Source organism: Salvelinus namaycush, chromosome 5 (assembly GCF_016432855.1).
Source record: "Salvelinus namaycush isolate Seneca chromosome 5, SaNama_1.0, whole genome shotgun sequence".
Taxonomy (NCBI): domain Eukaryota; kingdom Metazoa; phylum Chordata; class Actinopteri; order Salmoniformes; family Salmonidae; genus Salvelinus; species Salvelinus namaycush.
The window spans coordinates 59,423,970-59,449,245 of NC_052311.1; the positions used below are offsets into that span (position 1 = coordinate 59,423,970).

At 45.7% G+C, this 25,276-nt stretch overlaps 1 protein-coding gene across 2 annotated transcripts in view; it reads left to right on the top strand.

Moving 5' to 3' along the window:
• LOC120048556 (amyloid-like protein 1) overlaps positions 1-25,276 on the top strand; it is a 47,125-nt gene that overhangs the window by 14,770 nt on the left and 7,079 nt on the right. For both annotated transcript variants that reach the window (XM_038994640.1, XM_038994639.1), the window contains exons 2-6: positions 14,526-14,705; positions 17,015-17,144; positions 21,440-21,552; positions 24,635-24,825; positions 24,905-25,254. In XM_038994640.1, coding sequence (XP_038850568.1) covers positions 14,526-14,705; positions 17,015-17,144; positions 21,440-21,552; positions 24,635-24,825; positions 24,905-25,254 — 964 coding nt within the window. The remainder of the gene's footprint in view (positions 1-14,525; positions 14,706-17,014; positions 17,145-21,439; positions 21,553-24,634; positions 24,826-24,904; positions 25,255-25,276) is intronic.

Consider the following 25,276-nt stretch of genomic DNA (forward strand, 5'->3'; position numbering starts at 1 on the left):
TATTTCATAGTTTTGATGTCTTCACTGTTATTCTACAATGTAGAACATAGTAAAAATGAAGAAAAACTGTGGAACGAGTACGTGTCCAAACTTTTGGTACTGTATTTATTTTTAAAAATTCAAATGTTCTGCTGACAGTCCATGACAATTTGCCATTGTTTTCTCATTCAGAAACTGACGCAATCCTTTTCCAGATACAACATAAATTCTGCCAATACCATAAATAGACCAGTAGTTTATGTAAAATCGTTGACAGTAAGGTAGGCTACAGTATTGCTGTGCAATAGGAGCGCGATATCGTTGCATATTTAATCTCAGCGTCTATACCAAGGCAGGGTAAAGAAACACAATAATCTATTGATAAGACAAATTGTTGTTCAATATTTAGTTTTTCTATGCCGTGGCCTAATGGCAATAGTTCCAAATTATACAGCAAATGAAGGGCGTTATTGTCACCATGAAAGGTGAATGGCGGCGGTTTCCAGGTGTTTTAATGCTCGTTCATGTGCACACAGTTTTACGAACGGTCTGATTTATAACAGGAAACATGCGTATGTATGGCGTGCACCAAGTTTATAAATCTCAATATTTTGTGTGAAATTTACACAACGGTTATAAATGAGTCACCTCAGTGGAGCACAGCAGAGACCCCAGCCTCTCCACAGCTCTCTCCACAGCTCTCTCCCAGGCAGCCCCAGCTGCTCTGCCTCCTGTCCATTAAAGCACATTAGCAGCTCCTTTATTATCATGAACAATGTGCAATATTATACAATATTATGACATTGTTTTAATACCTCTTCAAATCTGGCCACTGTACAGTAGTCTACAATGGCTCTGCCCCTCATGCACCTCCTTTTATTTTAAAGAAACACCAAAAGAAATGAAAGAAAAGCTTCGTATCGCCCCCCCCCCCCCAAAAAAAAATCCAATCTCACGCATATTCCGTAATCTCCAATAACCTGGGATGAAAAGTGGCCGGTTCCAAAGGGGGATTAACAATTTCACACTGGTAACATACCCAGTTCAATGCACCGGCTGTCAGCCAGTTAAACGTAGGGCGGCTGATTCACCACGCTCAAATCGAGGAGGAAAGGAGATGCAGCTACCGTCCTGTCTTCTCCTGTCTTGTCCTGGCTGTCCTGTCCTGACTGCTTTCCTTTCCAACTAGATGCCTGGTTCGCCTGCTTAGCTGAAGCCCACACTGAATTGGTTCACTATGTGACTATCTGGGATTGATATTTTTTATGTTTCATTTGAATAGGGACAGAACATTAGATTTGATTGTATTAGGCCTATGCTTTATTCATCCCTGTAGGGATATTATTTTGTCACCTTGACCATGGCATAAAACACACATGCAATAAAATGACAGACAAGCCACTGGGCACACACTGGTTAATCCACAATGTTTCCACTGAAATGACGTTGAACCAACGTGGAATAGACATTGAATTGATGTCTCTGGACAGCTAGAAGCATCTTACATGGTATCATATAACTAAGGTTTCATAATTTAATCTAGCAATTTAAACCATTGACATATTGAGTAAACATATCTCTGTTGCACACCAGCTTTTTAGATGAGCCTTTACATAGGATAATGTTGTCTTTTGAGGCATGTTGAGGCTGCTTTCCATACTACCTGTCTTTATCTGAGGCAAGCAGCCAGGTGCTGAGTGAAGTCTAGTGCTCAATCTCTGATTGGGTAACAGTTGAGTTGACAGTTGGGTGTTGCAGTCATAGAGATCTGCAGTGGAGCTCCAACTAGAGCTAAGCCTTTGATTCCTTAAACCCCCGAGGGTACAGATGTAGGATCTTAATTTGACCAGTATTATTATATATATATATAGTATGTTATACAATTCTCAGCAACAAAAGAGTTAAGCTCCTACATCTGTAACACTTTAGCTGGGAGGCCTTCATCACATCTGGAAGAGTTACACAACACTTGGCATTAACATGATGACATTACTAGTGTGATGTTCACTGTCATGGACGACCAGTATGTTACATGGAAATTGCATTTCATGGTTTGTGTCGGTGGACCAGGTTATCTAATGTTAATTTCAGTGGACTTGATGTTGAGATTCTGATGGTATTGACTAACTGCTGGACTTGCATGTTCGGAAGTTTCCTTTTGAAGCACAGGAACAGTTTACAGCCTACTAATGCAAAGTTAGACAAGTTCAGTTTTCAAAGTCCAAGGTCCTCCCTAGTGTCAGTGGAGACGTTGAAACAGCAGGACATTCTGGGCAGACCTCCTTGTGTTGTTTGAAGATCAGAACAGTTACTGTACGCACGTAGGTTCCCACTTCTAGTGTGACGAAGGTGCATGACTCGGAGAGAGAACGCATCTGTCAAGACGTGGGAGTCAGAGAGGGGGAGAGAGAAAGAAGGTGGGGTGGCCTCTCTTTAACCAATCACTACATTCTCTAAAGAGAAATCCTGACTACAATAGAACCGTCAATATAACAAGTCTGGGAATGAGTGCCTCTCAATAAGAATCATTCCAGAGCACATGAATCATTTTAGTGTCAATGGGAGTTAGTGTTGATTGAATTGTAAGGTTTTCATTGACTGATAGGATGACTCTTGCTGTGTCTTCAGTCTCTGTTCTATTGTTTAGTAAATGGAGAGAAAGTATTAGGTAAACAAATGGATAACAACAAAAGCGGTGCACTAGTGCTTGTTTCTGTGTAAGTCCATATTTCAAATGACTAAAGCCTTGCCTCTAATGGAAGAAAACATCTAGATAAAACCCTTAGTGTATGAATGCATAAACAAACCACTTATAAAGGAGTGGAGAGACAGAATATGAACAGAAGATGGATACATTGAATGGAATGATTAAAATGTGCTCCTACACTATAGCATTGATACAAATACTGTGTGTGTGTTTGAGTCACGGCTGTGAACCCATCTGTGTGAATGGGGGAGTTTTGTGGAGGAGATGCCTACAAGTCTGTTGGGTGATATGCTCCTGGACCTGGACTGGTCCCATCGTCTGTGGGAGACAGGACTCTGCCCGCCATCCACAGCCTCATGACTTCAGGAGAAGTTTGGGACCTTTGCAGAGGAGAGATGCCTACTGTAAGTCACGACTTACTGTGCTGCTTATTCTCCAAGCCACAGCCTGATAGGTCAGGATGATAAGCAGGCGCTCAGAGAATGGAGCTGTAGGCTAGTAAGGTTTTTTTCTACTAAGTATCTATGATGCTGTATATGTACGGACCAGTGCACATATGACTCAGAAAAATTATACACACTGTAGGTTTACTTCTAAGAGGTATAGCCACCATAGAAATAGAATCCCCAAAATATGACGATCACCATCATGAACTGGTTTATATAACTGCTGACCAATCTCTCCATCTCTGGACTCTGATGTTTGTGTCAGCTGATAGCCTACGCCCCTTATTTTAAGCCACATCTGAAATTCAATTAAATGTTGCTCTGTGGCTTTTGGCTGGTTTCTGGCCGGTGCTGTGGCCCTACGTGACCTGTGGGGTGCCGGGGTGATTATAGACCATCTGCTCCCAGTGGGCCCAGCTGGATGGGACACTGCTGTAATCTGGTTGGATGAAGTCCGGGTCGCTGAGGGACAATGTCACAGTATAACCATAAATAAGACCCTCTACCAGGATGATCTAAAGCCATGTTTTATTTGATTTGATTGTGTAAGGCATCCACTAATTTCTGGGTTGAAGGAAAGACAACAATCCTCCATTACAGGGATGCATTCATTGTAGAATAATAGTGAAGACATCAAAACTATGAAATAACACATATGGAATCATGTAGTAACCAATTTCTTTTTTAACAAATTAAAATAAATGTTATATTTGAGATTCTTCAAATAGCCACCCTTTGCCTTGATGACAGATTTGTTCTTGGCATTCTCTCAACCAGCTTTTCCAACAGTCTTGAAGGAGTTCCCACGGGGCGGCAGGGTAGCCTAGTGGTTAGAGCGTTGGACTAGTAACCGAAAGGTTGCAAGTTCGAATCCCCGAGCTGACAAGGTACAATCTGTCGTTCTGCCCTTGAACAGGCAGTTAACCCACTGTTCCTTGGCCGTCATTGAAAATAACAATTTGTTCTTAACTGACTTGCCTAGTTAAATAAAGGTTTAAAAAAAATAATATATATATATGCACTCTGCGGTCCGACCCATCTCAATTGGTTGAGGTCGGGGGATTGTGGAGGCCAGGTCATCTGATGCAGCATTGTCCTGTTGAAAAACAAATGATAGTCGCACTAAGCCAAAACCAGTTGGGATGGCGTATCGCTGCAGAATTCTGTGGTAGCCATAAGCGTGCCTTGAATTTTAAATAAATCACAGACAGTGTCACCAGCAAAGTACCCCCACACCATCACACCACCTCCTCCATGCTTCATGGTTGGAAATACACATGCGGATATCATCCGTTCACCCACATCGCAGTTGAAACCAAAAATCTCCAATTTGGACTCCAGACAAAAGGACAAATTTCCACTGGTCTAATGTCCATTGCTCATGTTTCTTGGCCCAAGCAAGTCTCTTCTTATTATTGGTGTCCTTTAGTATTGGTTTCTTTTCAGCAATTTGACTTCGACCATGAAGGCCTGATTCACTCAGTCTCCTCTGAACAGTTGATGTTGAGATGTGTCTGTTACTTGAAGCATTTATTTGGGTTGCAATTTCTGAGGCTGGTAGCTCTGAACTTAGAGCAGACTCGGATGATTCTGGGTCTTCCTTTCCTGTGGCGGTCCTCATGAGAGCCAGTTTCATCATAGCGTTTGATGATTTTTGCGACTGCACTTGACGAAACTTTCAACGTTTTTGAAATGTTCCGTATTGACTGACCTTCATGTCTTTAAGTAATGATGGACTGTCTTTTCTCTTTGCTTATTTGAGCTGTTCTTGCCATAATATGGACTTGGTCTTTTACCAAGTAAGGCTATCTTTTGTAGGTAGTCCTGAGGTGTGGTCCTTGGGCTCCGGTTCTCCGGAGGGGAGAGAAAGATGGGCGAATTAGATGGAGCATACTTAAGATCACACAGTACTATAGTTTGACCCGTTCCGAAATAGACCTTAGGCTTTCCCAACCGGACCTAATATGCATACATTTATTAGTTTAATATAGAGACCGGTTCCGAACGAACCCGAGGACAACTAGAACCATTCTGTATAGACCTGGTTAGATCCAGACCTGATCTGAATGAGGGAAGCAGCAGAAAAGTCATTTTTTTTAAGCTATTTTATTAACCGGAGCTGATAAAGGGAGAGAGGGATTCCGCTCTAGCAGGCGGGGGATGGGGCTGTACTGTGAGCGAGTGACACGGGAAGAGGGAGGGAGAGACAGCTACCAACCAAGCCGACTCGCGCTATAGTAGATTTAACGTTGCCATAGCTAGGTTATTTATCATCAATATGATTATGTAGTATCTGCTTTGAATGCATCAAACCGGGAGAAGCTCGTTAAGCTAACATAAGCTAGCTAGGCTAATTGAGGCTGCATGCACTTTCTCATCCTACAGTTACAAACAACATCTCCTTTCAGAATATTAAGTAGCAGTCTACCTGTTGGTTATTGGTAGCAGTCTACCTGTTGGTTATTGGTAGCAGCCTACCTGTTGGTTATTGGTAGCAGCCTACCTGTTGGTTATTGGTAGCAGTCTACCTGTTGGTTATTGGTAGCAGTCTACCTGTTGGTTATTGGTAGCAGCCTACCTGTTGGTTATTGGCTATCCTTCTCCTTTAACTTTTAATTTAGTAAATGTAATTCCATTTTCCATTGATTTAAATATCTCCTAACTTTTGCCACAAACTGAGGCTCTATGATTGTAGCTTATTGCAGCTTTGATGACTTATGATTGGCCAACAACTACAACAAGCTGCATTCTCCACTCTCATGAAAAGCAAGAGTAGCAGCATACATTTATCTCACTACTGCAGCAGTCACGTTCGGATCTGTACGGGCTTTTCCGGACAAGTCAGTTAAAATTACACATACATGAGACAATCATATCAGATCCAACCCAGATCCGTGACATTTAGAATTCTGGATCCACACGTTCCTGGATCGTGTCTCGTGTATTCAGGCACAGGTAGATCCGTGAAGACCTCTACACAGGACACCAGATAAGACAGGACTGGAGACTGAGACCGGGGGGGTCGGGGGACACTGGCCCAGTCCAACAATACCCACGGATAAGTCCCAACCAGGCAGGATATAACCCACCCACTTTGTCAAAGCACACCACCGGAGGATATCAACAGACCAGGAACGTACTACCCTGAGACAAGGCTGAGTATAGCCCACAAATATCATAGTAAACATTGTTCTATTGATTGAATGCATCTGAAGTGCGTTCTTGCAGTGCAATAATCTTTTGTCTTCTTAGCCTGGAACCTAACAGCTTTTATTGAACTGTGGCCTCTTAACCATATCCCTGGCATGATGTCTACTTTTGTCCGCTATTGTGCATGTCAAATTGGATCTCTTTTGTGCATATCAATTTGGCCATTCAGCAAAAGTAGCGTACATTGGGGGTTAAGCCCAGCAGGTTAAGGGTCTACCAATCCGCCACTAAGCTGGTGTGTTAGGTATCTAACACAAACTGGCAACCACAACAATTTAGCAGTGGGGTTTTAATTAGTATGGAGCGATGATGGGGGTTGATGTTGATGGCACGCTATTCCCTATATAGTCAAATGTATTTTACATATATTTATTTTATAAATATAGTGCACTATTTGTGATCAGGGCCCCCATTTGGGACACACACCTTAACTGTCTCCATGCTCCACCAGACCAGACTCTCTGCATCCCTGTGTGTCTGACGCACCTCTCTCATTATCATGGACCCAGCCTGCCTGGCAGATGAGGAAGAGACCCTGGCAAAGCCAATGAATAATTAAACACTGTGATTACAATGATGAGTACTCCCAAATCTATTTCACCATTTAGTCTGAGCCCAGCGATGGGATGGAACAACAGCAGAGTGTGGGGCTTTGTGTGGAGGCGGTGAGGGGTGGGCTAGGAAGGTGGTGTGAAGGGAGTGTGGGTTGGGAAGGTGTGGTTTGGGGAGGGAAGGTGTTGTGGTGAGGGAAGGGGAAGGTGTGGTGAGGGGAGGGTGGTGTGGGGAGCGAAGGGAGTGTGGGTTGAGAAGGTGTGGTTTGGGGAGGGAAGGTGGTGAGGGAAGGTGTGGTGGGGGGGGGGGAGGGAAGGTGTGGTGTGGGGAGTGAAGGGAGTGTGGGCTGGGAAGGTGTGGTTTGGGGAGGGAAGGGAAGGTGGTGATGCAAGGGAAGGTGGTGATGCAAAGGAAGGTGGGGAGGGAGGGGAAGGTGGTGAGGGGAGGGAGGGGAAGGTGGTGAGGGGAGGGAGGGAAAGTGCGGTGGTAAGGGGAGGGAGGGAAGGTGCGGTGGTGGGGAGGGAGGGAGGGGTGGTGTGGGGAGCGAAGGGTAGGTGGGGAGGGAAGGTGGTGAGGGGAGGGAGGGAAGGAGGGGAGGGAGGGAGGGAAGGTGCGGTGGTAAGGGGAGGGAGGGAAGGTGCGGTGGTGGGGAGGGAGAGAGGGAGAGAAGGTGTGGTGGTGGGGAGGGAGGGAAGGTGTAGGGAGGAGGGATAGGAGGGAGAGACGGGGGGAGAGGACAGATCAAAGGGAATGTGTGAGGAATGGAGGTATAGTCTAGGAGGGAAGGATAGTACAGAGAATTGAGGGGGGGATTGAGAGGGAGGGAGGAGGGAGAGGACAGAGATCAAAGACAATGTGGAAGGGGTGGAAGGATGGAGGGATAGTCTTGGAGGGAAGAATAGTACAGAGAATGGAGCGGGGATTGAGGGAGGGAGAGGACAGAGATCAAACGGAATGTGGGAGGGATGGAGGGATATTCTCGGAGGGAAGGATAGGACAGAGTGGAGGGGGGATTGAGAGCGAGGGAGGGAGAGGACAGAGATCAAATGGAATGTGGGTGGGATGGAGGGATAATCTAGGAGGGGAAGATAGGACAGAGAGTGGAGGGGGGGATTGAGAGCGAGGGAGGGAGAGGACAGAGATCAAATGGAATGTGGGTGGGATGGAGGGAAAATCTAGGCGGGGAAGATAGGACAGAGAGTGGAGGGGGGGATTGAGAGGGAGGTTACAGAGAGCAGAGGTAAGGTGGGAGGGAAGGAAGAATGGGATAGGAGGGAGAGGACCGAGGGTAGAGGGAAGTTGGAAGGGAGGGAGGGAGGGGCAGCAGGGCCGGGCAGCCACCCACTCTCTGACCATCTGTGCGGCAGAGAACCACAGAGACAGAGACAGGCACAGCACGGCTTCAGGCTGTGTGTGTTTGTAAGTGTGCGTTTCAGCGTGTGTGTACATGCGTGCATGCATTTCTGTGCATCCGTTCATGTGCATTAATGTGTTTTAATCCGTGTGTGTGAGTACATTTGTGTACAGTATTTATCCCAGTGTATGTGCTTATCTGTGTGTGTGCCTCGCCCTTACGTTGGATCCCTGTGTGTGTGTGTGTGTGTGTGTGTGTGTGTGTGTGTGTGTGTGTGTGCGCGCACCTCGCCCTTGCAGTGTCACCCGGCCAGCCAGCCCTCAGGGAGAAGGGATGTAAATTAGCAGGTGAAATAACCCAGATCCCTACTGCCAAGGGATTAACCCCTCAGAGGTCCCATGTCTCCAGTTCACCACCCGACCCCACTAAACATCCATCAACATCAGTACACCAGTCTGAACATAGACTTAACATGGTCCTCTCAACACACAGCCCTTAGCTACAGATCTAAGATCAGCTGACCCTTCCCAAGTCCTAACCTTAACCACTAGAGGGAAGAAAACCAAACTGACCTTAGATCAGCGTCATTAGGCTTGGACACCGCCTGCCCCCCCCCCCCCCCCCCCCCCACACACACACATAGGAAGTGATGAGTCGGTGTCAGACGTGCAGCTCAGCTAACATTTATGGCAGGGCCATCTGATGGATTAAAGGGATTGGCAGACGATGGAGTGGCTCCTCCCCCTCCGCTGCCTGGCCTTGCCATGTAGGACTTGGTGATTGCATCATATCAGAGGATGAAGTCATCCTGCAACAAAAGGCAGGCAGGAGGGAACAGGTGCTGCATATTTAATTAGACAAAGGGGTGGGCCGTGGCGATGCCAGAGGAATATGTAAATTTGATGGCGGCCCTGGCCTGGCACGAGCTAAATCCAGCTGACACAGAGATATTTATGGGCAAGATTATGGTTTTCGTTTGGTCTCTTTATTTGTCCCCTGTACTCAGTCACACACATGCATCTGCATTGTAGCTTAACTACCTCCTATCAGAGGTGTATCTGAGAAATGAGGATGACTGTCTCTCTTTTTTTCTTCATGCTATGCTAGGATATTCCCAGACCGCTGTGCTTCCCCCTGCCCTTTGTGCTCTTTGTGTCAGAGTACTCAATACCTCCTTGTGATGTTTTCTTCCTTGGAGAATAGGGAACATGGGGACTAGGGAGTACTGTTCATGAAAGGAGTAGAGTCCATCCATCCCTAGTTAGTGGATGTTGGAGAAAAAGAGGGAAATATCAATGGAGAATGAGGAGCAAGAAAGAGGGAAGGAACCAGGAAAAGGCAAAAAGGCAATTGATGTCTCTGGGCTTGTGTCAACAGGCAATTATTAATGATGAGGTGGGCTCTGGCTCTTTTCCTCTGTGCAGTGGTTGAGTCAGGGAGCACTCCTCTCCTGTCCACTGTGTTTAGCTCCCTCAGCACTAAGGTGTGATTTGTGGGAGAGAGAGGGGGAAGGGAGAGAGAGAGAGGGAGGGCCTTGAAGGAGGTGGAGGGAGAGGGGTGGGTGATGGGGCACCACACACACCCCTCAAACACACACACACCTCAGCTCACACTGTACTGTACATCTCTGGGAGACATCCAGGCCTTTACTGTCCAATTAAGGTTGGCCCAGGGGGGAAAGTACAGAACAGAGCAGCTCTCCAGCCTCCGCCGCTCTCATCTCTCTCTTCATGGAGGAGCTGGGTAATTGTTAACAGATTGGGAAGTGTTATTGTGAAGCAGTGTGGATCAGGACGTCTCAGACCGACCGGTCGCCGCTGTGGTCACAGCAGAGAGGTCTTAGTGGTCTTAAGCCTAATTGACTAAGAAATAGAATGAAAAGCCCCCGTCCTGGCAGGCAGAGGAACTGGCTTTTCTACTGAGCAGAGAACGAAGAGACTATTAGAGAGATAATTAAAAGGAGTCAAAAACTGACAAAACATACTTTTTATGTGAGACTAATTATCAGTTCCAATTCCATTAGGACTAATATTAAAAGTCTACTGAATATATAGAAAAAATTAATTACACCTGGAAATGTGTTTGCTCTAGCGGTCTATTCCTGCTACCCTTTAGCAAAAGCATCTTCTCAGTTGACTGCCTTGGTTAGGTGGGGGCTACACTTGACTGATTTACCATTTAAACCGGATTAGTGACTGGCTGCCAGATTCCCCTAGTGTGCCAAGGCAAACGCCAAGAACACACCAGCACCTTTCATTCAGGCTTTTGGTACTTCCTCCTAAAACTCATTTAGAGCAATTAGCAGAGGGCATGCTGTCTTGTCTGACCAACCAATCACAGCCAGAGAATCCATCTCCTGACAGGGACCTAAACAGTTAGGATTTTGATGTTCAAAATGTTCCAGATAGAGGTGCATTGTATAGAATATATATGACATTATATTATGTGTAATAAACTGTCATGCCAGGTCTATGCAGTACATCTTCTATCTGCAACCCACCAGATTGAGCAGGCCCCGGGTGACTGTAGAACAGGCGTGCTAAACAATTGTCATAAGTAAATGACAGAGTGACGGCAGCTAGTTCCTGTTCACACGCATGTAACTGTACCGTTCCTTCTGTAAACAACAGTGTTAGTCAGCCTGTCTGATTCACTGACAACAGAGATACAAGGCTTCTTTAATGAGTCTGTGTGTGGGTGGGAGAGTTTCTCTCCTGGGTCTCTCGATTGAAATTGACTGATTTCATGCATTTATGAACAATTTCATGCATTAATGAACACACTGAGATACTGTACCTTTTTATGAAGCGAGGCAGCCTTGTTGTCAATTCAGCATTTTAATTTTGAGTTTCAAAATGACTATAATGCAAATATGCCAGGGCTTTTATTTCCTGAACTGAATGCAACGGAGCTCTGATTGGAACATTTAAACTTGGACTATCATGGCTTGCAGTGGTACTTTCATGCAATCAGACCTGTGACTTTTCCCAGTCAGCGCCATGCTGAGACACTGCGTGGTAGGGTGGCAGTCACACCACGGAGGAGTGGGAGAGAGTGGGAGGGTGGGATGTCTATCCTTGTGTGATGGTTGTCATGGTGGTGAGATGGTGAAATGCAGAGTGATTATTCCCAAAGTGGGTCAAAGACAGCATGTCCATAACTGCTGGCAGGACATGGTAACTCTGAAGAGGAGAGAGAGAGAGAGAGAGAGAGAGAGAGAGAGAGAGAGAGAGAGAGAGAGAGAGAGAGAGAGAGAGAGAGAGAGAGAGAGAGAGAGAGAGAGAGAGAGAGAGAGAGAGAGAGAGAGAGAGAGAGAGAGAGAGAGAGAGAGAGAGAGAGAGAGAGAGAGAGAGAGAGAGAGAGAGAGAGAGAGAGAGAGAGAGAGAGAGAGAGAGAGAGAGAGAGAGAGAGAGAGAGAGAGAGAGAGAGAGAGAGAGAGAGAGAGAGAGAGAGAGAGAGAGAGAGAGAGAGAGAGAGAGAGAGAGAGAGAGAGAGAGAGAGAGAGAGAGAGAGAGAGAGAGAGAGAGAGAGAGAGAGAGAGAGAGAGAGAGAGAGAGAGAGAGAGAGAGAGAGAGAGAGAGAGAGTAAACAAATAAATCCAGGGCATATTGAGGGAACGCAGGCAGAGTGTTTGTGATTTAGTATTTGTTATCACGGCAGGCCCATCTAATCTGGTGGTGAATCAGGGAGAGCTGGGATTGGCTGAGGTGCTGCGGAGCCTCCTCTCCACGCTGGAGGTCAGGCCATCTGGCTCCAGATGGACTCCTATTGATCGGAGGGCGGAGGGAGCATGGCGATCCAGTTGCAGGCGTACATCATCGATTTTCTGCTGAAGTGCAGGAGTGGAGAGAGCAGGCTGCAGGGGGTGTGTTGTGGGGGGGGTGTGTGTGTGGGGGGGGGGGGGGGGGGGGGGTGAAAGCTGGAGCACAGCAGAGCTGTCAGGTCATCTTCTCAAATATCCAGGAGTATTTTTTTGTGGCGTTGACCTTCCCTGAGTCAGAGACATATCTATTTAACCACTACCTCAGCAGGCACAGTGGCTTGTCAGTGTGGGCTGTGTGTAGCTTAAGCAAGAGCTTTTATTCTCTCACACACACACATTCCTCAACACACATCAATAACGTGCTCCCGGAAAGCTGCCAGTTCAGCAGAAATCAACATCTCTAAGCACCACTCTTAATAATATGCAAACAGTTTTTATGTCCACTTACTGTATATGGGGAGTTGAGTCTAAAGTCACGTACAGTACCAGCAGTCACTCATAGAGACTTTAATTAACAAAGTACAGAGTACTAAGGTTATCACTGAACTCCAAATAAATTGGGTGTCTGCACCATTCTGGAGCTCCAAACCCCATTCCTCAAGGCCTCCCTAAGCCACATCCATACAGCTTTAATTATAATCCAATGAACTCATTATCATGGTTTCCATTCATATCTAAAGTGGGGCTCTAAAGCTCAGACTCCTCCGGTCCTATTATATTTATTGTATATTTATTAATGGGTTTTGTATATATTTATTAATGGGGTTTATATATATTTATTTCCGATTATTATACATTTCAATTAGAACTTCAAACATTTTAGCAGCTTTCGGCTGAGGCAGAGCTTCCCTTTGATCAGATTTCACTCGTCCTGCTTTCCTCTCTCTCTCTTCTCCTCTCCCCCTTTACCCCTGGGCATCTTGATGCTAATAGGCTGAGTGTTGCTCTTCTTGCCTGTCAGTCCGCCTGTCTGTCTATGAAGATTAAAGCAGTTGGGCCAGTCATAAGACGGGTTGAATGGGTTCTGGGTTGCCATTTGCCAGTTTCAGTGTGGATAGGGATATTGTTTGAACTTTCTGTCATATCAGTTTTCATAAGTGACTCTTGGCTGTTAAGCCAGGAGAATGGCAAGACTGAGCTAAATGGTTTGTTAGGGAGATGTTCAAGCATGTCTTTGAAATATTCCCCTACTTTTTCTGCACCAAAGAGGAGTCATATCTCTGTGCTATATATACTGTATGTGTGAACACAACACCTGATAACTCCATCCCTCTATGTCCCTTTCTAAAATAATCCTAGTGAGGCATTGACGTCATAATACTCAGCTTGTGTTACAAAACGAGCATGTTTGGTCTCTACATCTGCAGATCTTATCTTTTTGTCTCCCCCCCTCGACTCTCCTCCTTTCCTCTCCCTTCCCTTCCTCTCCTACTCTCTCCCCTCCTCCCTCCCTCTCCTGTGTGTTAATGTACTTGAAGTGGCCCGGCGGTCAATGAGCTTGTATTAACACCTGACTGGGAGCAGCGGGGCTGGGGCCGGCTGGTGTTTGTTCCTCCATGGTGCCTCCCCTGGGCCCGACCCCCAGGCTGCAGGCAGAGGGAACGGATCCCATGATCAATAACATCCTAGCAGGCTACTGAGAGAGGGGAGGAAAGAGAGAGGAGGTGGGAGGATGGAGATGGAGGGAGAGGAAAAGAGAAAGAGCTAAGGGAGAGAGACCGTAGGGGAGAGAATAAAGGGGAGTGGTAGAAAGAGGATAAGAGGGGCAGATGGGAGCAGGCTTTACAGTATATAGTTGTTGTACACTTCCTATTTATCCACCCTATCTTTATATTCTCAACGCTTAACATTGCTAACAGAACCAGGGCGTAGTTTGTCAGTCGATAAGTCAGACTTTTCATCTGCTTTGGGTGTCACTCAACGCACGATCTGGTATAAATATTTTCTGATCCTTGTTTCTGCCAATTTTCTCAATCACTGTAGCTACAGTGTGTGAGACTAAATGGTATATGCATTAGCTTGAAAGTCCATCTCTCTCTATACACACAGACACACACTCTCTCTCACGGCAGCTAAGCCATTGTCTGTGTTGGGAGATAGATCAGAGAGACTATACCAGCTGGTACATTTAGTCTAATCTAAGGTCCTGTCCTTCATTCTCAAACTCGATAATATCCCACCACTTTGTTTGTATTGACTGCTCTTCATCTCTCTCGCTCTCTCAATCCAATTCAAGGGCTTTATTGGCATGGGAAACATATGTTAATATTGCCAAAGCAAGTGAAGTAGATAATAAACAAAAGTGAAATATAATAAAAATTAACAGTAAACATTACACTCACACTCTCTCTCTCAGGACAACCATAACAAAGTATTTCTCTCCCTCCACCTTACCACCTTCCTTCCTCTCTACTTCCATCTATTACTCTTTCTATTTCTCAATGTGTCTTTTCTTGTTCTACCTCCCCTCACCCCCTCTCTTCTCCCTCTCCCTGTCTACCTCCCTCTCTCTAGGCCTTGGCCATGGCTGAGGTGAATGGACCAGGGCCCCTGGTTGCCGAGCCGCAGATTGCCATGTTCTGTGGGCGTCAGCTGCTGCACATGAACCCTGAGACTGGCCAATGGGAGCCTGACCCTCAGGGCCGCCAGGGCTGCTTCACAGAGCCCAACCAGATCCTGTCCTACTGCCAAGAGGTAGGAGCCAACAACACTGCTATGGTTATGAGATCGACCTCATACTGCACTGTTACTGTAATGCTCATCTCCAATGCTGCTGCAATAGCATACTAGAGAGCAGATACTTTAGATAGGTTTATGGATATAAAGATAGTGGTAGATTCAGGGCCTTCAGAACGTACTCATACCCCTTGACTTATTCCACATTTTGTTGTGTTACAGAATGAATTCAAAATGGCTTTAAAAAAAATTCTACACACAATAATGACAAAGTGAAAACATGTTTTTGCAAATGATTACAAGCATACCAAGAGCAGCCACAACTATGCTTGAAAATAGGGAGAGTGGTACTCAGTAATGTGTTGTGTTGGATTTGCCCCAAACATATTTAAGATAAAAATGGAATTGCTTTGCCACATTTTTTGCAGTTTTACTTTAGTGCCTTGTTGCAAACAGGATGTATGTTTTGGAATATTTTTCTTCTGTACAGACTTCTTTCTTTTCACTCTGTCAATTAGGTTAGTATTGTGGCATACGGTAACTGCAATGTTGTTGATCCATCCTCAGTTGTATCCTACCACAGCCATTAAACTCTAACTGTTTTAAAGTCACCATTGGCCTCATGGTAAAATTCCTGAGCGGTTTCCCTCCTCTCCGGCAACTGAGTTAGCAAGGACACCTGTATCTTTGTAGTGACTTGGTGTATTGATACACCATCCCAAGTGTAATTAATAACTTCACCAAGCTTAAAGGGATACATATATATATTTACCCATCATTGGAAAACATCCCTGGTCTTTGTGGTAGAATCTGTGTTTGAAATTCACCGCTCGACTGAAGGACGTTACAGATAATTGTATGTGTGGGGTACAGAGATGAGGTAGTCATTCAAAATGTTACACACTATTGCACATGGAGTGAGTCCATGCAACTTAATATGTGACTTGTTCAGCAGATTTTTACTCCTGATCTTATTTAGGCTTGCCATAACAGGGGTTGGGGTTGAATACTTATTGACTGAAGACATTTCAGCTTTTACATTTTTTATTGATTTGTAAACATTTAAAAACATCATTCCACTTCGACATTATGGGGTGTTGTGTATAGGCCTGTGACAATTTTTAAAAAATGTTATCCATTTTAAATTCAGGCTGTAACAGCATTTGGAAAAAGTCAAGGGGTGTGAATACTTTCTGAATGCACTGTAAATGGGTGGACAGACTGGTATAGATAGATACCTCACACAACATTACAAATATGAGTAGTAGTAACCAACCCTAATCTCCCAATCTGTCTCACTTGGTTTGTCTTGTCCTATCAAATCTATATATTTCCGTATATATAGTGGAGTGATGGTGGTCAGGAGGAAATATTTATTGATATTTCCTGAATATTAATACTACCATCCATCGATCTTCCTCCTGCCACGTTTATCCCCCTAATTCCTGAACGTCTCCTGCATGCCAAATTTAAGGCATATCAATGGCGTAACAGGCCTAGCCACAGCCTTGGTTTGATTTGAGACTCGTTGCTCCCCCTCTGAAACAAGAGCAAGGAGACAGTTTTTATAAAACGACATCATGCGCCACCTGGTGGCTAAATGAAGCACAGCAGGTAAAGAAAACAGCAGTCACACAGTTGAAATGGCTGTAATGTGATTACCCAGCTCATTATGCGTCTGTGATTGCTTTTCCACAAAAGCGTTCCTTTTTCCTCAACGTCTGTGGATCCGGCTCTGACAGTGTGCCAAATACATTTCTCAATCCATTAAACCTCATTATAGGGCTGTGCGTATGCCATTGCCCTACATTTTAATTGAAAGTAGTCAGATGTGAAATTGGGATTATTGAAATAATTGGAAGTGGGATTGTATAGGTCAACTTGTTTTCAGCCTGGAATTTTCTCTACAACTTAAGGAGAATATCAGTGTACGACCTGCATAGTCAGAAAATAGACCCTTAGGGCCGAAGTGTTTCAGACCGTTGCATGAGTCTCTCCTTTTTACCTTTCTCCCTATTGATTGTGCTATCCTTCTTCCCTCTCCTCCTCACTCCCTCTCCTACTCTCTCCCTCTCCTACTCTCTCCCTCTCCTCCTCTCTCCCTCTTGCCCTCTCTCATTCTGTCTACTGTACGTCTCCTCTCTCCTCAACCCTCCTTTTTCCCTCTCAATTTGTCTGACCCTGTTGTCTCTCTCCTCTCTCTTGTCCTAACTCCTCCCTGATGTCCTGTCTGTCCATATCGTCCATCCATCTTTCTGTCTGTCTCTCCCGCCGTCTTTCTGTCTGTCTCTCCCGCCGTCTGTCTGTCCGTCCATCTGTCCAACCAGATGTACCCAGCCCTACAGATCTCCCATGTGGAGGAGTCCTCCAGCCCTGTCACCATCCCAGCCTGGTGTAAGAAGGGCTGGGGCCACTGCCAGACACGCCCCTTCATCGTCATGCCCTACCGCTGCCAGGGTAAGAACCACATGTCTGCAATGTCTGCACCCTCAGCATCATCATCATCATCCTTCTAATCTTCAGCATATCCCTACACAAATATCACTCAAAACATTGCACAACTTCCCTTTGATCACCCACCCCATATCGGACGGATAACTTTATTATATTAATAAGTAACATCATGTCATCATTATGTTTAATACAAAGCATGTAATTTCAGTTATATGGTTAAGTAGCGTTCAAATTCAGCCTCGGGGAAGTAATAATAGAAACGGACATAGTATGTCTAATAGTTCATTTGAATGGATTCCATTGTCAAAGCTTTGTCAGGTGCACCAAAGGGCTTCACTCCATCAAAATGGTGGGAAGGTCTTTCAGTCTGTGTTGAATATTAACCCACTTGTCCCCACATTTTTCCAAACATTCCACTATGCACATCTTACACCATTAGTAACCCTAACACGTAATCCAAATTGATTAAAAAATTATAGTAATTGAAAGGTATGTACAAAGAATTGTGACTGATGGGAACATACAGTGCTCTGCCTATAATAAAATGAACAGACATTTGCCCCAATATCTACTGTATATACCTCAGCTCATTTACCCACACACCCCATCCCTCTTACCCCCATGCCCTAACCCTAACACCCACATGCCAATACCCTAATATTGATACAATCAAGTAATGATACACCCATATCCTAGCCCTAAATGATACACCCATATCCTAGCCCTAAATGATACAACCATATCCTAGCCCTGAATGATACACCCATATCCTAGCCCTGAATGCCCTATTTGTTACTCATAGACCTCATCCTTTGTCAATACACCTCATCCCTGATACTTGCCTATCTCAGCCCTTTTACCCACTTTCCTTAGGCCTATATTCCCCATGTCACCAACAGTAACCTATATCCAGCTATTCGCTGCACACCCCAACCCTGTTATGCTAATATCTTAGTCCTGTGACCTCTTACTTGTATACGCTAATCATTTCATAGATAAACTCATAGTACAGTGGTATTGTCACGGCCGTTTAAAGGAGTGGACCAAGGCGCAGCGTTTTGAGCGTAAATACTTCTTTATTTAATGATGTCACCAACAAAACAATAAATATCCAAACGACACGTGACGCCAACGTAGTGCATCCAGGCAACTAAACTTGGACAACTACCCACAAAACCAACATGGAAAATGGCAACCTAAATAGGCTCCCCAATCAGAGACAACGATAAACAGCTGTCTCTGATTGGGAACCCATTCAGGCCACCATAAACCTACATACCCCTAGACAATACAAAATCCCCATAGATAACCAAAAAAAACTAGACAATACAAAAACCACACAGACCACCCTTGTCACACCCTGACCTAACCAAATAATAAAGAAAGCAAATATAACTAAAGTCAGGGCATGACAGGTATGTTGCCAGAAAGGATTTGAATGGGCAATAGACGTCCATACAGACCCATTATCTGTATGAGCCTTGTTTAGCCCTACATTCTTAGAAAAAAGGGTTCCGAAAGGGTTCTTTGTTCAGCTGTCCCCATAAGAAAACTATTTTTTGGGTTCCAGGTAGAATCCTTTTGGGTTCCATGTAGAACGCTCTGTGGAAAAGGTTCTACATGGAACCCAAAATAGTTTTACCTGGAACCAAAAAGGGTAATTGAAAGGGTTCTGCTATGAGGACAGCTAAAGAAACCTTTTAGGTTCTAGATAGCACCTTTTTGTCTAAGAGTGTACACCCCTTTCCTCAGATAAACCAGGGAAATCCATGGGCATACTTATATAAAACAGGTCTACCCCAGTGCCCAAGCCTCAATATTAATACAAACCAGGTTTACACTTGTACTTCAGCCCCAATATTCTTACAGATCAGGTGTACACCTGCACATCTAACCCAATATGGATTAAAACATTTATGAAAAAAAAACAGGTCTACTGCTACATGTCAGCCCCAATTGTCATAAAAAAATAGTTGTACTTCTGCATTTCAGCCCCAATATTCATATAAACCAGATCTACACCTGTACTTCAGCTCCAATTTACATATCTGTAAAGTATGCACCTGTGTTTGAACCCAATTAGTCAACTAAGCCAGGTCTAAATGTACCGAAGCCTGAATACTCATAAACTGTAAAACAGGTCTACCCCTGCACCTCATCTCCAATACTCCTACAAACTAGGTCTACATCTTTGACTGAGTCCCAATACTAATATAAACCAGATCTACACCTGCATATCGCAGCCAATTACCCATATGAACCAGGTTTACACGTGACTATCCCAATACTCTGATAAACCAGGTCTACCCTTGTGACTATTCAGCAAAACTCACATAAACCAGGTCTACCCTTGTGACTATTCAGTAAAACTCACATAAACCAGGTCTACCCTTGTGACTATTCAGTAAAACTCACATAAACCAGGTCTACCCTTGTGACTATTCAGCAAAACTCACATAAACCTATTAACATTAAATATTTGTTAAGTTATTACACTAATTCAGTTTATGGGTCTATACATGGCCAATTCGCCCTAAAATAACAAAATGTGATGTTTACAGTCAAAATCACTTATGTAAATGTATGTAAAGACTAATGAATAATGGTAAAATCATCTGTAAGATCATCTTGATCAAATATATCCATAACCCAACTCAACTTCAATCTACTGAAAAAATGTATCTGCTATGATTAAATATACATAATATGTTAAAGCCATTGGTCACATGTTTCCGCTTAAATATTTTCATATACCACGGGCATCATGAATTCAATGTATTGTGACGATTTTGAGAAGTCACATGAAACACATTCGCCACGCTGATCCTCAACACAGGGGCCACTCAGGGGTGTGTGCGCAGTCCCCTCCTGTACTTCCTGTTCACTCATGGCTCCACGGTCAGGCACGACTCCAACACCATCATTAAGTTTGCCGATGACACAGTGGTAGGCCTGATCACCGACAATGACAAGACAGCCTATAGGGAGGAGGTCAGAGGCCTGGTTATGTGGTGCTGGGACAACAACATCTCCCTCAAAGTGATCAAGACAAAGGAGATGATACAATCACTACAAAACCTATTCCCCCTCAGGAGACTGAAAAAATATTTGGCATCGGTCCTCAGATCCTCAAAAGGTTCTACAGCTGCACCATCGAGAGATCCTGACTGGTTGCGTCACTGCCTGGTATGGCAACTGCTCGGCCTCCGACCGCAAGGCACTACAGAGGATAGTGCGAACAGCCCAGTAAATCACTGGGGCCAATCTTCCTGCCATCCAGGACCTCTATACTAGGCGGTGTCAGCGGAAGGCCCTAAAAATTGTCAAAGACTCCAGCCACCCTAGTCCTAGACTGTTTTCTCTGCTACCACACGGCAAGCGGTACCGGAGTGCCAAGTCTAGGTCCAAGAGGCTTCTAAACAGCTTCTATCCCCAAGCAAAAAGACTACTGAACACCTAATCAAATGGCTACCCAGACTATTTGCGTTGCCGCCCCCTCTTTTACACCGCTGCTACTCTCTGTTGTTATTATCTATGCATAGTCACTTTAATAACTCTACCTTCATGTACATATTACCTAAACTAACCGGTGCCCCCGCACATTGACTCGCAATGTATATAGTCTCGCTATTGTTATTTTATTGCTGCTCTTTAATTACTTGTTACTTTTTTATTTCTTATTCTTATCCATATTTTTTTTAACTGCTTTGTCGGTTGGGGGCTAGTAAGTAAGCATTTCACTGTATTCGGCGCATGTGACTAATAAAATTTTATTTGGTTTTGAATCATATTAGATACCTGAATAATGCATAATATATGGCTTATTTGTTAATAAATACAGCTTTAACTTCTCTAGAGTCTGTAAAGTACAAAAGTAATTTTGTTTACTATTGTGACCGATGGAATCAAATGACTTAAATGAAAATCTGAAATTAAGCATATTTCACATTGTTCTGTCCTTGACTGACTGACTGACTGACTGACTGGCTGCCTGCAGCTTTTGAAAGTAGAACTGCAGGCAGCAGCACACCATGGTGTTCTGGATCAATCTCCACTCCCCACCTTGTCCTCAGCTCAGATAGTGCAGAGGCACTGTAATGTTGGCATTATCTTATTATACTGAACCTTTCTAGTTCAAGGCTCTCTCTGTCTGCCTGTCTCTGTCTGACTGACTGTCTCTCTCGGGTTTATGAACATTTTAGATCATTTCTTCTTTTTTTTTTACAACCATGGCAAGTATTAAAATATAAACATTCTCCCCCTCATTCCATTTCCCTCCTCTCTCTCTCGCTCTGCAGTGGGTGAGTATGTGAGTGAAGCCCTGTTGGTTCCAGACCGATGCCGTTTCCTGCACCAGGAGCAGATGGATGCCTGTGAGAGCTACGTCTACTGGCACAACATAGCCAAGGAGGTGCGGGCGGAGCGACATTATATTAACTAAGATTATATTACAGTTAATTAAATTATGCCTAAATGATATTACATGTTCATTTTTCAATTCATTTCTTAAGTTTTAATTGGGTTTTAACACAACTAGGACTCTTTATAGAGAGGTAGCATAGACTGCTATGAGACATTAAACTTTGACTTGGACTAATTGAGTCAATAACTAAACTGCAGTGTAGACTGCAGTAAAAGACTGGGGCTGGAAGCTAACTGTACCAAGCTGGGTGTAGTGTAACATACAGTATCATACTGCATCAGCAGAGAGAGCAGCTAGAGGAGTTTAATATAGGCCGGGGAGGTGAGGCAGTTTAATATAGGCCGGGGAGGTGAGGCAGTTTAATATAGGCCGGGGAGGTGAGGCAGTTTAATATAGGCCAAGGAGGAGAGGCAGTTTATTATGGGCCGGGGGGGTGAGGTAGTTTATTATGGGCCGGGGGGGTGAGGTAGTTTATTATAGGCCGGGGGGGGGGGTGATGTAGTTTATTATAGGCCGGGGAGGTGAGGCAGTTTATTATAGGCCGGGGGGGTGATGTAGTTTATTATAGGCCGGGGGGGTGATGTAGTTTATTATGGGCCGGGGGGGTGAGGTAGTTTATTATAGGCCGGGGGGGGGGGGGTGAGGTAGTTTATTATGGGCCGGGGGGGTGATGTAGTTTATTATGGGCCGGGGGGGTGAGGTAGTTTATTATAGGCCGGGGGGGTGATGTAGTTTATTATGGGCCGGGGGGGTGAGGTAGTTTATTATAGGCCGGGGGGGGGGGGGGGGGGTGATGTAGTTTATTATAGGCCGGGGGGGGGGGGGGGTGATGTAGTTTATTATAGGCCGGGGGGGGGGTGATGTAGTTTATTATAGGCCGGGGGGGTGATGTAGTTTATTATGGGCCGGGGGGGTGAGGTAGTTTATTATAGGCCGGGGGGGTGAGGTAGTTTATTATAGGCCGGGGGGGGTGATGTAGTTTTTTATAGGCCGGGGAGGTGAGGTAGTTTATTATAGGCCGGGGGGGGTGAGGTAGTTTATTAGAGGCCGGGGGGGGTGATGTAGTTTATTATAGGCCGGGGGGGGGGGGGGGGTGATGTAGTTTATTATAGGCCGGGGGGGGGGGGGGGGGGTGATGTAGTTTATTATAGGCCGGGGAGGTGAGGCAGTTTAATATAGGCCAAGGAGGTGAGGCAGTTTATTATAGGCCGGGGGGGTGATGTAGTTTATTATAGGCCGGGGAGGTGAGGCAGTTTATTATAGGCCGGGGAGGTGAGGTAGTTTAATATAGGCCGGGGGGGTGAGAGGTAGTTTATTATAGGCCGGGGGGGTGAGAGGTAGTTTATTATAGGCCGGGGGGGTGAGAGGTAGTTTATTATAGGCCGGGGGGTGAGAGGTAGTTTATTATAGGCCGGGGGGGTGAGAGGTAGTTTATTATAGGCCGGGGGGGTGAGAGGTAGTTTATTATAGGCCGGGGGGGTGAGAGGTAGTTTATTATAGGGCTGGGGGGTGAGAGGTAGTTTATTATAGGGCTGGGGGGTGAGAGGTAGTTTATTATAGGGCTGGGGGGTGAGAGGTAGTTTATTATAGGGCTGGGGGGTGAGAGGTAGTTTATTATAGGGCTGGGGGGTGAGAGGTAGTTTATTATAGGGCTGGGGGGTGAGAGGTAGTTTATTATAGGGCTGGGGGGTGAGAGGTAGTTTATTATAGGGCTGGGGGGTGAGAGGTAGTTTATTATAGGCCGGGGGGGTGAGAGGTAGTTTATTATAGGCCGGGGGGGGGTGAGGAGGTAGTTTATTATAGGCCGGGGGGGTGAGAGGTAGTTTATTATAGGCCGGGGGGGTGAGAGGTAGTTTATTATAGGGCTGGGGGGTGAGAGGTAGTTTATTATAGGGCTGGGGGGTGAGAGGTAGTTTATTATAGGCCGGGGGGGTGAGAGGTAGTTTATTATAGGCCGGGGGGGTGAGAGGTAGTTTATTATAGGCCGGGGGGGTGAGAGGTAGTTTATTATAGGGCTGGGGGTGAGAGGTAGTTTATTATAGGGCTGGGGGGTGAGAGGTAGTTTATTATAGGCCGGGGGGGTGAGGTAGTTTATTATAGGCCGGGGGGGTGAGGTAGTTTATTATAGGCCGGGGGGGTGAGGTAGTTTATTATAGGCCGGGGGGGTGAGAGGTAGTTTATTATAGGCCGGGGGGGTGAGAGGTAGTTTATTATAGGCCGGGGGGGTGAGAGGTAGTTTATTATAGGGCTGGGGGGTGAGGTAGTTTATTATAGGCCGGGGGGGTGAGGTAGTTTATTATAGGCCGGGGGGATGAGGTAGTTTATTATAGGCCGGGGGGATGAGGTAGTTTATTATAGGCCGGGGGGGTGAGGTAGTTTATTATAGGCCGGGGGGATGAGGTAGTTTATTATAGGCCGGGGGATGAGGTAGTTTATTATAGGCCGGGGGGGGGTGAGGTAGTTTATTATAGGCCGGGGGGGGGTGAGGTAGTTTATTATAGGCCGGGGGGGGTGAGGTAGTTTATTATAGGCCGGGGGGGGGGGGGGTGAGGTAGTTTATTATAGGCCGGGGGGGGTGAGGTAGTTTATTATAGGCCGGGGGGGGGGGGGTGGGGGTGGGGGTGAGGTAGTTTATTATAGGCCGGGGGGGGGGGGGGGGGGGGTGTGAGGTAGTTTATTATAGGCCGGGGGGGTGAGAGGTAGTTTATTATAGGCCGGGGGGGGTGAGGTAGTTTATTATAGGCCGGGGGGGGGGGGGGGGGGGGGTGTGTGAGGTAGTTTATTAGAGGCCGGGGGGGTGAGGTAGTTTATTAGAGGCCGGGGGGGTGAGGTAGTTTATTAGGGGCAGGGGAGGTGATGTAGGTTGTAGTTTTTATAACTCACCTTCATCATGCTGATGAAGAAGTTACCCCCTCGTATTCCATTCACCTGCTAGTTAGTTCCCTTTGATCACACTCACATTTCCTCTCTTTTTCTATACATCCCTGATCTCTCTCTAATTCACCTTGGTCTTTTCCAATCTTGATTCATGTTTAACCTATTTTTCTCATCCTCTCTCTTTCTGTTTCAGGCCTGCACAGCAGACAGTCTGGAGCTGCATAGTTATGGGATGCTGTTGCCGTGCGGCGACCGTTTCCGTGGGGTGGAGTATGTGTGCTGCCCGGGGAGGGGCGGGTCCAGTGGCAGGGGGGAGACCGAGGGAGGGGACGTTCTCTCAGCAGGACCCCAGGCCCTTAACCCTCAGGCCAAAGTCAACACAGGGTGAGTCCCATTACCCCTGCTCTCTGTGGTGATGATAGTGATGATGATCATAATGTTTGACCTTGTACCCCATTCCCAGAGTCAAAGTGACAACACTCACTCCAAGCCCCTCTCCTGGCACCGATGTGGACGAGGCAGACATGGAGGAGGAAGATGATGAGATGGTGGAAGAGGATGAGCAGGTGGTGGAAGAGGCAGTAGAGGATGAGGAGGAGGAGGAGGAGGAAGAAGAAGAGGAGGAGGAGGAGGAGGAGCAGCAGGAGGTTGCAGAAGCAGCAGCAGTGAAAGACCCAGAGGAGTATGAGTACTCCATTGACTCTGGCCCCTACCAGGCTACTGACTACACAGACTCCTTCTACTATGAGAAAGGCCAGGGTCAGGCTGGTCGCAACCCCTCCACATCCCCACCCCAGACCAGGGGAGACAGCCGTGAGTAACCCTCTACCTTCTA